The 14,909-nt window shown below is 40.9% G+C and overlaps 1 protein-coding gene across 1 annotated transcript; it reads right to left on the bottom strand.

The window, feature by feature from the left end:
• Positions 5,706 to 6,086, bottom strand: LOC107608631. Its single transcript, XM_016310365.1, has one exon. It carries the CDS (start codon positions 6,084 to 6,086, stop codon positions 5,706 to 5,708), a length of 381 nt encoding a protein of 126 aa, XP_016165851.1.

The following is a 14,909-nucleotide window of genomic DNA, read 5'->3' as shown; positions in this document are numbered from 1 at the left end:
CATCATCATAGGTCTAAGTAGAGGGAGGATTGTATGTCACCATATCCAAACACCAAAACCCAGATCCTACTCAAGTGTGAGAAGGGATTTCTAGCATGGTTTCATGTTTCCTTTTCCAAGGTTCCCATGAAACCCATTTTGCATTCAACCTCTTTTCCAAGGTGATTGAACACTAACATTAAAACAAAATTCCTTCTAGCAACTCAAAGAGAAGATGAAAAGAAGAAGAAATTCACTATCATTAATCCATCAAGTACAACAGAGCTCCCTCTCTCAATGAGAGAAAATTTAGCTACTCAGAGCTCAGAGAAAAGTACATGAGATGGAAGAGATGATAAAGTGAAAAGTAAATCTAACTATAACTAATAGCTCCACTGCTTAACCCCTTTCTCAGTACTTTTAGGGGTTATTTATACTACTCCTAGCACTAGAAATTAAAGAAAATACAAAAGTGAAAAGAAAATTACAATTTGGAGGGAAAAGAAACTCAATAAACGTGATCTCCCAGCTGGCGTGTGACTGGCGCTTCAGTGGCGTGCTACGCCCAGCTCTAAAGCTGGCTTGGCGTGCCACGCCCAAATCTTCAAGTGGCACGCCCTCCTTCATTGGCATCCCTGGTGTGCCACGCCTTCAAGCCCAAGTGGCACGCCCAGGGTTCTTTAATCACTTGTGTAGCCTGGCGTGCCATGCCTTCAACCTTAAGTGGCACGCCCATACCTTCTCCCTCTTCTTCTTGCCTCTGGAAAGTTGAACTAGCATGGCACGCCCAGGGTCTGGCGTGCCACACCCATTATGTGTGCTTGGCCTTCCTCTCTGGAAAACTGAACTAGCGTGGCACGCCCAGGGTCTGGCGTGGCACGCCCAGGGTCTGGCGTGCCACGCCCAGAACTCAAGTGGCACGCTGAAGTGAGAAATGGTAGCTGGCGTGCCACACCTTTGATACCAAGTGGCACGCCCATATGGTTGGCCTCCTAACTCCTCCTCTGGAAAATATAACTGGCGTGCCACGCCCAGTATTTTGCCTTGGTCCAGTGAATGGCATGCCACGCTTGGTCCTTCAAGTGGCACACCAAAGTGGGAGTTGAGAGCTGGCGTGCCACGCCTTCGATACCAAGTGACACGCCAAGCCTTTTTGGCTTTCAACCTCTTCTCTGGAAACTTGTACTGGCGTGCCACGCCTTGATACTCAAGTGGCACGCCCATATCAATGTGGCTCTTTTCCAACTTGGCGTGCCACGCCTGGCTCCTCAAGTGGCACAACAAAGTGACAATTTGAAGCTGGCGTGCCACGCCTTTGATACCAAGTGGCACGCCCAGCCTTATGGGTCTTCAATGTTGCTCTCTGGAATCTTGTACTGGCGTGCCACGCCCTGATGCTCAAGTTGCACGCCTCTTTAGTGTGATACTTTTCAGCTTGGCATGCCACGCCTGGCTCTTCAAGTGGCACACCCATGTGATGATCTCTTCTGGAGCGTTGAACTGGCGTGCCACGCCCATGGCTCAGGTGGCACCCCCATAGTGTGTGATGGGCTAGGCGTGCCACGCCCAGCATGGCGTGCCACGCCCCTTTAGTGGCCTTCAACATTTCTCTCTGAAAAATTACACTGGCGTGCCACGCCCAGCTCCTGGCATGCCATGCCCATCTAAAGTGCACAAGTATGCTTCTCTGGAAATCATAGCTGGCGTGCCACGCCCATATAGAGAGATTGATGATCCTTTCTGGAATTTAGTAGTGGCGTGCCACGCCCAGCTCCTGGCATGCCACGCAAGTGCATTTTTGTGGCGTTTGCTCCAAATGGCACGCCAGTTTCACACGCCCAACTTGTTTTATTGTTTTCTTCCCCTTTTTGATGTCTTTTTCACCTGAAATTTAGCACAAACTCATTTCAAAGTAATGTACCATAATATTCATCAAATAATGCATGAATTGCAATGATCAAATGAGATTATGCTCTTTTATGATCCTTTTTATGCAAAAAAAAATGGTAGATGATGCAAGTCATCACAACACCAAACTTAAGCTTTGCTTGTCCCAAGCAAATCACTGTGAGTAGTTCTTTGATAAATTAAGACTTTGACCTTGAATGAATGCAACATTACTAAGGATGAGGCTAAGTGTTTAACACATGATTATTTCTATTTCAAGGTCACAAAGAACTACTAGGTTCTTGAAGGTTATTCCAAGTAGAAGCTTCAGGGGCCCTTTTCATTGATTGTCACCTTGAAGTAGTAAGAGTTATTTCTTTTTTTCTTTTGGTTGTTCTTTCCTTTTTCATTTTTTTCTTTTTCCTTGACCACGACTCTAAGTGTTTTGTCTTAAGACAACCCTTAAATTAGGCTTTCAATTAGCATTCCCAAACCAGTTGGCTTTAGGGTACTAGGTGTTGAAACACCCCTAAGAATTTACTTGCCCAGGCCTCTTCTTGACACATCTTCACCACAAGCATCTACTAGGTTTTCCAACTCTTGTGAGCTATTTAGTGTTTCTTTCCATCCTAGTAGTTGATGCTCAGAGCCTTGGATCTTTATTTCTTACTACTTCTTGGTTCTATAGATAGTCAAGAAGCACTCTTCTACCTCTACTTGTTATACCTTCTAAGCCTAGTTGTTCTTCATGACTCATTTTCTTTCCAGTTCTTTCAAGGTTCTGCACTTAATTCATCATCTCTTAATTTTTGAACACTTCTACCTGGTCTTAGTCTCTTTTGCTCTTGTTTTTGCAACACTTACAATGAATCTTATGGAAACAAACTAATCTTTTATTTATGTTGATGAAACTTGACTAACATTGCATTTTCTTTCTTATAATTGAAAAAGACTCATAAAAGACTTCAGGGTAAAAAAAACAAACTAAGCATCAAAACATAAACTATCCTAACATTGCAACTTATTATCAAACAGAAATTTAAACATAAAGAAACTAAGCAGAAATCTAGAAATTTGAGAGTGTCAACCATGGAACTCAACAACCTTGAGCAGCTTCAGTTCATTGGCCCCTTTCCTTTATGTTTCTTTTTGGAAGGGGAGGAGTCATCATCATCCTTTTTGGAGGATCCTTCTTGTTCCTTTGTGTCTTTGGGCTGCCAGAATCCTCGCTTCCTCATGTAATTTCTTTCATCTTCCTTGTGCTTGGCCAGAATTTCCTCTTGTCTTGCACTCAACTCCTCCATTCCTTGCATGAACGTTGGGTATCCAGGGTTTAAGGCAGCCACAACATTACACAAGTGATTCAGCTTCGTTTGTGTGTTGATATCATATTGCCTCCTTGAGATAGTTCTGGCATCATAAAGATTCCTAAACTCAGTGAGGTTCCTCTGCTGCCATTTATTCTGCTCTACTATCTTGTTGAGTGTATTTCGCACCTCTCCCCAGTCAAACTGTTCTTGCTGCTCTTTCCTCATGTGTTCTCAGCTCCCTTGGAGTTGTTGTATGTTCTCATTTACTTGGTTCCATTATTGTTGTTGGTTGTTCTTTAGTTGGTTGACATCCTCTCTCAAATGGTGTATGTCTCCCTTCATTTGGTGTATATCTCCTTGCACTTGCTCCCAGTTAAAACCTTTAGGAACTTGTTGATATTGTTGGTATTGTTGATATGGTGGTAGTTGAAGTGCTAGATGATGTGGTTGCTCTTCTTCTTGTTGTGGCTGCCCTTGTGGCCCATGATCATGTCCTCTTTGCTCTCTTCTCCTCTCAAGTGGGTTGACAGCCACCACTTTGGCTATCTTCTTGGCAGTTATGGGCTTGTCTTGATCTACCAACACTTCATCAATAATCTTTTTAACCCCTGCTTCATCACACAGCCTTTGGATGATGCTGGAGAATGCTAGCCTTGTGCTATCCTTGGTGCTTTTCAGCACCCTGTTAATGTTGTTGGCTATCATCTCCCCAACATTCACATTCTCACCTTTCATGGTGCTGTATATGAGCACAGCTTTTTCCACTGTAACCTCAGAAGTGTTTGAAGTAGGGTTGAGAGATCTTCTCACAAAATCCAGCCACCCTCTAGCTTGGGGGCTCAAATCTCTCCTCCTCAGCTGGTTGGTCTCCCATCTTTATCTCTGATCCATTGCACATTCAACACACAAATCTCATTGAGGATTTCATCAAATCCTGGGTCTTCTTGCTTCATCCTTTCTTCATAGCTCCGAGTGGAGCTTGTTTGTCTTACCATGAGCATCCTATCTATGTTAGAGGGACTGTAGTCAATGGATTTCCCTCTCACATAGCTAAGATAGCCATAGGGTTACCCTGGCTGAGGCACAGCATTGGCGTAAAACTCTCTCACTAGGCTTTCCACCACCTTCCTTGGTGGATTGCACAAGAGTGCCCAGCCTCTATTGTTTATCTCCCTGTTGATCTCAGGATGCTCATTTCTCCCCAATTGGAAACCAACTTCCGGAATAATCTGCCCCTCACTCACCCAACCATAGAATTGGTTTTGGTTGAATGAAGAGAGGAACTTGTGTTTATTGTGGCTTGAAGACCCTGAGGTTGGTTCCTTAGTCTTTCTTTTCTTTGTTGATGAGGCTCTTGGTAGTGCCATTATGGTGAACAAGGTGTGTTTGAAGTGTTAAAGAAAGTTGAAGAAAGTTGCAAGAGAAAGCAAGCAAAATACAGTTTTGCTCCAACACCAAACTTAGGGCTTGATTGTCTTTAATCAAGTAGAAGAAAAAGGTAAAGAAAAGAGGAGGGAGATGAAAAGAAAGAAGGAATTGTGAGGGTCCTTTCGTGTGTGAAGTTGGAGTTTGAAGTGTGAGGAAAGGTGGGAAAAAGTAAGGGGTTTTTATAGGGGTGGAAAGTGTGGTCTGAATGGTGGGAAGTGGAAGCAATTCAATATTTTCCCACTTGGGGAGTGGCGCCTAGCATGGGAAGAGGCGCCAATCCTTATCCCACTTTGCTTCCTGCATGTGTTGAGTTCCAAAGTATAAGTATACTTTGACTTCTTTGCTTTATAAGCTATCAATCATGTGGGCCCCATTCTCTCTCCTGAAAAATAAAACCGAAACCCCATCAGTAATGACAAAAGAATCCTCCACATTCCTTTTTATATGAGTGAATGAGATTGCAACTGATGGGCGTCCCTTGGGACACCAAACTTAATCCCATTACATCTAATAAATTGGGTTCATCATTAGGTTTTTAATGTGTTTATAAGGGTGTATTAACTTTTATCCTTTCACATTCTTTTGCTTCTAACCCCTTCCGAACACATTTAAAACCAATTTTCATACATTTATCAATTTATTAAATGCTTTTAACTTGAATGGCATTGGGCTTGCTAGGTGGGATTTCGTATGGTGGTGGCCACACCAAACTTAATCTCTGGGCTTACTTTCAAATTTAATTTGTTCAAAGGTAGTAAGCCTAGATTAAGTGGATTGGTGGCCACACCAAACTTAGCTTTTTAGCTAGTTCTCAGCCCAATTACTCACCAGCAATGAATGTTCATCAAGTTGCATCTTCATAAAAAAAATAGAATGTAAAGCTACTAACTACTAAAAACCGAAATTTAAACTTCCTAATCTACCACCTTCAATCTACGTTTGTAAAGCACTGAAACAAAACATTAAACTGAGATTTGAACTGCCTAAACTAACAATTTCTAAGCTACTTCTAAGAAAGCGGTAAATCAAAAGGATATAAAGTGTTAGGGTGCCTCCCAACCAGCGCTTCTTTAGCATCACTAGCTTGACGTTCTTCCTTCTTTAGCTGAGATGGTAGCTCACTCTCCTTTTATCCAGTGAGTTTCCCAAATAATGCTCGAGTCTATGGCCATTCACAGTGAAAGTTCTTTGTATTTTGTCCTCCATGAGCTCTACAAGACCATAAGGTGATACTTTGAGGATGGTGAAGGGTCCAGACCATCGAGACTTAAGCTTCCCTGGGAAGAACTTAAGTCTTGAATTGTACAGCAACACTCTTTGTCCTTCTTTGAACTCCCTCCTTGCTATCCTTTGATCATGCCACCTCTTTGTGTTTTCCTTGTAAATTTTTGCATTGTCATAAGCTTGATTTTTAAATTCCTCCAACTCAGTGAGTTGCATTAGCCTTTTTTCTCCAGCAGCTTGATCATCAAAATGTAGCATTTTTAGAGTCCAGAATGCTCTATGCTCAAGCTCAACTGGTTAGTGACAAGCCTTACCAAACACCAATTGGTATGGGGACATCCCAATGGGTGTTTTGAAGGCTGTCCTGCAGGCCCATAATGCATCATCCAGCTTCTTAGACCAATCCTTTCTTGAGCTTCCAACAGTTTTTTCAAGAATTCTTTTGAGCTCCCTGTTTGAGATCTCAGCTTGCCCGTTGGTCTGTGGATGGTACGGAGTTGCTACTTTGTGTTTCACTCCATATTTAGAGAGGAATGCTTCAAGTTACCTATTGCAGAAGTATGATCCTCCAATCACTGATGAGAGCTCTAGGAACTCCAAATCTTCTGAAGATATTCTTTCTCAAGAAGTTCATCACAACTTTATTGTCATTTGTGGTTGTGGCTATGGCTTCTACCTATTTTGAAACATAATCTACAGCCACCAATATATAATTATTTGAGTAGGAGGATGGGAAAGGTCCCATAAAATCAATTTCCCATACATCAAACAATTCTAAATCCATTATAAACTTCTGTGGCATCTCATTTTTCTTGGGCAGATTACCAACCCTTTGGCATTCATCACACCTTGACACTAATTCCTTTGCATCCTCGAACATGGTTGGCCAATAGAACCCACATTGTAGCACCTTGGCTACAGTTCTTTCCCCACTGAAATGGCCTCCGTATGCAGAGCCATGACATTGCCAAAGTACTTCCTGTCCTTCTTCATGAGAAATGCACATTCTCAAGATCCCATCAGCACAGTTTTTAAACAGAAAGGGCTCTTCCCAGGTGTAGTGTTTAGCATCTTTGATTAGCTTCCTCTTCATGTGTTTGTTGATGTTGGTTGGTAGTTCTCCAATAGCCTTGAAATTAGCTATGTCTGCAAACCAAGGGGCTTCTTGGATCATCATCAACTGCTCATCAGGAAAACTCTCATTAACTGCAATTTGGGGTGCATCATCTTCTTTCTGTGGGATCATTGAGAGGTGGTCAGCTACTTTGTTCTCTGCTCCACTCCTATCTTTAATTTCAATGTCAAACTCTTGGAGAAGCAGGATCCACCTTATTAGTTTGGGCTTGGACTCTTGTTTGGTAAGCAAGTATTTGAGTGCTGCATGATCAGTGAATACAATTACTTTAGAGCCAATAAGATATGATCTAAATTTATCAAAAGCAAAGACAATGGCAAGTAATTCCTTTTCTGTAGTGGTATAGTTTCTTTGATTCTCATTGAGGACTTTGCTGGCATAGTATATAACATGAACCAATTTGTCCCTCCTTTGTTCTAGGACAGCACCAACAGCAAAGTCGGATGCATCACACATCAACTCAAAAGGTAAATCTCAGCTGGGTGGTGCTATGATAGGTGCAGAGGAGAGCTTGTTCTTAAGCTCTTCAAAGGCTAGCATGCAATCTTTATCAAAAGAAAAAGATACATTAAAGACAAGTAGGTTGCTCAAAGGTTTGGCAACCTGGGAGAAGTCTCTAATAAACCTCCTATAGAAACCAGCATGTCCTAGAAAACTTCTAACTACTTTGACATTGCAATGTGGGGGTAACTTTGCAATCACCTCCACCTTAGCCTTGTCCACCTCTACTCCTCTTTTCGAGATCTTGTGGCCAAGAACCACCCCTCTATAACCATAAAGTGGCATTTTTCCCAGTTCAAAACAAGGTTGGTTTCTTGGCATCTCTTTAGAACCAAAGCTAAGTGGTGCAAGCAGTTAGAATACGAATCACCAAATATAGAAAAGTCATCCATAAACACCTCAATGAATCTTTCAATCATGTTTGAAAATATGGAGAGCATGCACTTTTGGAATGTTACAGGTGCATTGCACAATCCAAAGGGCATTCTCCTATAAGCAAAAACACCATATGGACAAGTAAATGAGGTTTTTTCTTGGTCCTTGGGGTCTACAACAATTTGGTTGTAGCCAAAATAACCGTCCAAGAAGCAATAATACTCATGTCCTGCTAATCTTTCAAGCATCTGATCCATGAAAGGTAGGGGGAAGTGATCCTTCATGGTGGCCTCATTAAGCTTCCTATAATCGATGCACATGCGCCAATCGCTCACTGTTCTAGTAGGTATCAACTCATTCTTCTCATTTGGTACAACAGTGATCCCTCCTTTCTTTGGGACTACTTGCACTGGGCTTACCCAAGGGCTGTCTGAGATAGGATAAATCACCCGAGCTTGCCACAGTTTCAGCACCTCTTTTTGAACCACTTCATTCATGGTTGGGTTTAGCTTTCTTTGTTGCTGTCTTGAAGGCTTGGCTCCTTCTTCAAGTAGGATTTTGTGCATGCACATTGAAGGACTAATTCCCTTCAAGTCTGCAAGTGTCCATCTTATAGCATCTTTATATTGTCTCAGCACTTGGAGAAGCTTCTTTTCTTGTTCCTCACTCAAGCTTGAATTGATGATCACTGGGTAAGTGTTGTCACCTAAGTATGCATACTTCAAGCTTCGAGGTAAGGTCTTCAGCTTTAGTTTTGGTGCCTCCACTTTCTTGTTGTCTTTGTGGTTCAGCATGATCGATTTCTCTGTGATTTCTTGTGGCATTTCTTCACCTAATTCTTGTTGTTCCAGCTCCATAATTTCTTCACATTGTTCTTTCTCCAATACTCCTTGGACTATCTTCTCTATGGTATCTACCCTCATGCACTCTCCTATGGATTCTTTGGGGTAACTCATTGCCTTGAACACATTGAAGACCATCTTCTTTTCATGCAACCTCAAGACTAGTACCCCTTTTTGGACATCAATAATGGCTCCAGCAGTAGCTAGAAATGGCCTTCCTAGAATGATAAATGTGTTGGCTTTCTCTTCCATATCCAGCACAACAAAGTTAGCTGGGAAAATAAACTCTCCCACTTTCACCAACAAATCCTTCACTACCCCATGAGGAAACTTGAATATTCTGTCAGCCAATTGGAGTGCCATCCTTGTTGGTTTGGCTTCCTCAATCTTCATCCTTCTCATCATGGCCAAGGACATGAGATTGATGCTAGCCCCCAGGTCACACAGTGCTTTTTCAATGGTGATATCACCTATGATGCATGGAATTTGAAAACTCCCAGGGTCTTTCATTTTCTGGGGGAGCTTCTTTTGTATGATAGCACTGCATTCCTCAGTTAGCACTATGGTTTCCTTCTCTCCCCAATTCCTCTTTCTTGTCATCAACTCCTTTAAAAATTTGGCATAGAGGGGCATTTGCTCTAATGCCTCAGCAAAGGGTATGTTGATCTGGAGCTTCTTGAAGATTTCTAGGAACCTTGAGAACTGGCTGTCTCTTCCATTTTTCCTTAGCCTTTGTGGATAGGGTGCTTGTGGCACATATGGCTTTAAGAATGGCTTTGATGAGGATGGTGTAGGGGTCTCTTCTTCTTTCTTGTTTTCAGGCTCTTTTGCAGCTTCTTTTTCTTGATTGCTTTTATTTGGGGGTGCCTCTTCTACAACTTTTTCACTTTTAAGTGTGATGGCTTTGCATTTCCCTCTTGGGTTGACCATGGTATCACTGAAAAATATATGTGTGGGCATTGGAATTCGCTTAGATAAGTTCGCTAGATGTGCTTCCAATTTTGAAATTGCTGCACCTTGATTTTTTATGTTTGATCTACACTCTTCTTGGTTGGCATCCATCCATCTTCCTTTCGCCTTGTATTTGTCTTTCTAAAATATTAGAAATAGCTCCTGTCAGCTATGATGACATCTGTACTATTGCAGCTTCCACTCTTTCAAAATTGCTCTTGATTTCACATGGTTGCATGGTTGGGGTTGATGTGTCTTGATGGTGGTTGTTGTGTGTTTGTTGGGTGGAATGATATGAGGTGTTTTGTGAGTTATGGTAAGGTCTGTTATTGCCTGATTGATGGTTAGGGTTATGGTTGTTGTGTTGGTTGGATTGGAATGGTCTGTTATGGTCCTGGTTGTGGCTTTGTTGGTTTTCCAACCCAAAGTTTGGGTGGTTCTTCCAACCTGGGTTATATGTCTTGGAGTTTGGGTCATATGATGGTCTAGAAGAGTTGTTCAAGTAATTCGCCTGCTCCCATTCACTTTCAACTTCTGGGGCATCTTCTTCCTGTGATGGTGCTTGAGCTTGGACAGCTGAAACTTGGCCAGTCTCCATCCTCTTTGTTAGGGCTGCTAGTTGTGCTGCAATCATCTTATTTTGTGCTAACAAGGTATCCATAGAATTTAGCTCCAGCACTCCCTTCTTTTGAGATCTTTCTGAAGCATAGAAGTATTCATTTTCAGCTACAGTCTCTATAACATCTATGGCTTCTTCAATGGTTTTCTTCTTGTTAAGTGACCCTCCTGAAGAGTGGTCCACGACTTTCTTTGCTTCATATGACAGCCCTTCATAGAAGATGTGGAGTTGAACCCATTCGTTGAACATGTCTGAGAGGCACTTTCTTATCAAGTCTTTGAACCTCTCCCAAGCCTCATAAAGTGTTTCACCATCCTACTGTCTGAAGGTCTGCACCTCAGCTCTCAATCTATTGACTCTCTGTGGAGGGTAGAATCTTGCTAGAAATTTGTTCACAACCTCATCCCAAGTTGTTAGGCTTTCCTTGGAAAATGCTTCCAACCACTTTTCTGCCTTATCTCTAAGTGAGAAAGGGAACAAAAGTAGCTTGTAGGTGTTAGGGTGTACACCATTAGACTTTACAGTGTCACAAATCCTCAAGAATGTAGTGAGATGTTGGTTTAGGTCCTCCTGGGCTCCCCCTCCATATGAACAATTATTCTGAATAAGTGTGATGAGTTGAGGCTTCAACATAAAGTTGTTAGCATGAATTGTTGGTTTGAGAATGCTGCTGCCACAGTTTCCTAGATTTGGGTTGATGTAGGAGCCTAAGACTCTCCTCTCTTGCCCAACATGATTGCCAGCATCCACTCCAACATGGTCTTGTACCTCTCCTTCCATAGTTGCTCCTAGATCTTTGACGTGGCAGAAATTTGCGGATTAAGAAATTGATGTAAGAGGAACGTTGCAAGTACAGTCCTTAACCAACAAAAATCTGCTTATCAATTTAGAAGGGTTATCACAAAATTAGAATTAAAATACTGGGAGTATGAATCCCAGGTCTTCTCCCAACGAGTTGCAGAAAGATGTGCTATTTTATTAATCAGATATTTTCTAAAATAGTTTGAGTTGATAAACAGGAAATTAAATTAGAGAATTTATATAATTTAAATAAAAACCTTGACATGGAGTAGATTAGTCGGAAGTCCTATTCTTGTTGGAGTTCTCCCAAGATCAATTGATAATTGAAGGTTGTTCTGCTCAGTTATCCCTTACCAGATAAAGGAAAGTTAAGCAAGTTGGAAGTCAGTTTCTATTCACAAGTTTTAATCCTCTCCCTTGGGAAGGACTAGTGTCAGTGACTAGAGGGCGACCCAACGATAAACCCAATTATAATTTTACTCTTGAGCATTCCAACTCAAGGTCCTCCTTTCAATCAACTCCCAATCAAGTTATGGAACTACTCGCTCATTATGATTGTAAACTTCACAAAATAAGAAAGGGAAATAAAGAAAGACATGATAAATAATAATAATCAAAGAGACCAATTAAAAATAAAAATAGTTCTTGTATTAATAAATTCTAAAAATAATCCAATAGTAATTCTAAACAAATTAAGGATATGAAAGAGTAAGTGACAAGTAAGGAAACAAACTAGAATGATGAAGTCTTGGCGGAGGTAATAACTCTTCTCAATATCCCAATCTAAAAAGCAATAAAAACAAAATCCTAAGAACTATGAATGTGTAGAGAGAAAACCTAGAGGAGGAGTAAAATCAGATCTCAAAAACTAAAAATTATGCAGAATGAATGTCCCTCTAGTCTCTGCATGTTCCCTGGCTCTAATCTGCTTTTCTAGGTCAAAAACTGGGTCAAAACAGGGCCCAAAATCGCCCCCAGCGAATTCTGCAGATTCTGCAGATCGCGTGCGTCACGCGATCACGTCATCCATGCATTCGCGTCATCCAGCGTTTTGCCTTGCCACGCGTGCGCGTCGTCCACGCATTCGCGTCACTTGTGCAGTTTCCAATCCATGCGTTCGCGTCAGGCACGCGATCGCGTCACTGCAATTTCCTCTATTTCGCGCTGTCGCGTGAGCCATGCGCCCGTGTCACTTCTCGCTGGTAATCTCCTTAATTTCTTGTGTTCCTTCCATTTTTGCATGCCTCCTTTCCAATCCCCAAGTCATTCATGCCCTATAAAGCCTGAAACATTTAACACACGGATCACGGCATCGGATAGAATAAAGGAGAATTAAAATACATAATTAAAAGTCTCTAGGAAGCAAGTTTTCAATCATGGAGTAATTTTGGGAAGGAATTGTAAATACATGCTAATTTAATGAATAAGTGGGTAAAGATTTGATAAAACCACACAATTAAACACAATATAAACCATAAAATAATGGTTTATCAATCTTCCTCTACTACTTCATCTCCAACTATGCCTTTGCCTCTTGCTTCCCTCCTTAATTTAAGGAGGGTCCTCTCAGGTTCACTATCGAAGGTGGATGAAGTTTCTCCCATTCTACCTGTCATACATTCAATAAACAGCAAGCAGAGGGCAAGTGAAGGAATCACTCTTGTTTAGATTAATGGTTAGCTTGGTTGATGCAATTAATCAAACAGTTAGAAGAATGCAAATATGAAGTATGAATAACTAAAATCCAAAGTAAAATAAAAAAAACATAACAGAAAAAGAATTAAGGAACTAAAAAAAATAACAAGGGAATTAAGATGCTTAATCTAGCTCTCCAATCAATTTTATCATTGTCAAATTCAAACCAATCTCCGGCAACGGCGCCATAAAACTTGATGGACCGGAATTCACTCCCCATGTAAAAAAAATGATGAATCCGTTCTTTTGGCAAGCGCACCAAAAATTATTGTCAAGTAATAACCCATAGTGGAGTGGGATCGTATCCACAGAGATTGGTAGATTTGAGCAATTTTAATCAATTGGTGAATTAGTTAAGCTAAGCAGAATAGATTATGATTGCAGAATTGTAAATAGACAGAAACATAAATGACTCAAAAGTAAATGTAAGCAGTAAAGTGCAAAAAAGAAAATGGAAATAATGTAAAGTGCAGAAATGTAAATGATTTAATTGTAAATGGGAATGGGGATTTGCAGAATATAAAGAAAGCTATAAAGAAAGTGAAAGATAAGGATAGGGGAATTCATTGAGATCAGGAGATGTTGTCTCTTTGGATTAAATCCAGCTCATATCCTCTTCAATCATGCAACTCATTGACCTCTTGGCAATCATGATTGATTGAGCCCCAATCCCTTGGTGGCTCAATCTCTCAGATCTTGATCAATAGCCAATTCCTTGGTCTAATTGCTCATGAAGATAGATATGCTTGGTCCCTGATTATACCACACATCATCATAGGTCCAAGTAGAGGGAGGATTTGATGCACGAAAACTTGTCTCTCAACAAATTTCCCTCGGCAAGAATACCAAGTTGTCGTCAAGTAAAAACTCAAAATAAAGTGAGGTCGAATCCCACAGGTATTGATTGGTCAAGCAACTTTAATTAGAGGAATGTTCTAGTTGAGCTAAGCAAAAATTGAGTTGAGTAATTGCAGAAAGTTAAATGGCGGGAAAGTAAATAACTAAAATTGTAAGTGCTGGAAATAAATGATGGAATGTAAATGGCATGAAGTAAATTGCAGAATCTTAAATGGGGAGTTGGGGTGATAAGTAGAAAAGTAAATGGCAGAAAATAAAGAGAATGGGTAAGATTAGAAATGGGGGATTCATTGGGCTTAGGAGATGTTGCATTCTCCGGATCAAGTTCATTCTCATCTCTTCCTCAATCAATGCATTCATTGATCTCCTTGGCAATCTTAAGTGATTGGATTCCAATTCCTTGGCAACCCAATCTCTCTAAACTTGAACATTGCCCAATTCCTTGATTTAATTGCTCATGGGAAGAGATGAAGTTTGGTCACTGATTATACCACATGCATTCCCAAATCAAATTGTTGGTAGGATTATATGTCACTATATCCATCCAAACCCCAATTTGGTCCAGCATGAGAAAGAAATTCTAGCGTGATCTCCTCATTCCTCTTCCAAGGTTCCGAGGAGATCCAATTATGGAGAGCTTCTCTTCCAAGATAGCTAACCAATTGGATGAAGAGCGAAAGCTTTCTAGTAAAATCAAGAGAAAAGAAAGAGGAAGAATAATGAAAACTATTATTGATCCATCAAATTACAACAGAGCTCCCTAACCCATTGAAAAGGGGTTTAGTTGTTCATAGCTCTGGAAATGGAAAGCAAAAACGAAAAGTGCATTATGAAATTAAACTAGAAGTTGCAGAGAAAGTAAAATATACAAAGTATAGTTCTCAAGTTCCAGATCTCCCTTTTTAATTCAAAACTATCCCTATATATACTACGCTTCTGATTTTCTAGTTAGCTCTTCAAGTCTTGGATATGGGCCCTTGATCTTTAGTTGAAGCAGTTACAATCTTTAGTGGGCTCAGCTTTGTTTGAAAAGAAAGTGTGAGTTAGGCATGATGGGAAGTTAGTTAGGGCGTTAGTGGCGTTAACGTTAAGTGTAAACTTGGGTTCGAGAGCGTTAGTGACGATAACTTTGTTACTAACATTCCAAACTAATTGATCCACGTTAACTTCAACGTTAGTGGTACTAACGTAGCAACTAACGTAGCCTCTTAGCCCTTCGCAAACGTTATTGGCACTCACCTTTACCAATAACGTTGCTCTTTGTCCCTTTCTTCCACATTAATGGTCCACGTTAGTATAACTAA

The sequence above is a fragment of the Arachis ipaensis genome, chromosome B01 (genome assembly GCF_000816755.2).
Source record: "Arachis ipaensis cultivar K30076 chromosome B01, Araip1.1, whole genome shotgun sequence".
Lineage (NCBI taxonomy): Eukaryota > Viridiplantae > Streptophyta > Magnoliopsida > Fabales > Fabaceae > Arachis > Arachis ipaensis.
Note: the sequence above shows the minus strand (reverse complement) of the source record. Positions and strands in the feature narration are given on the sequence as shown.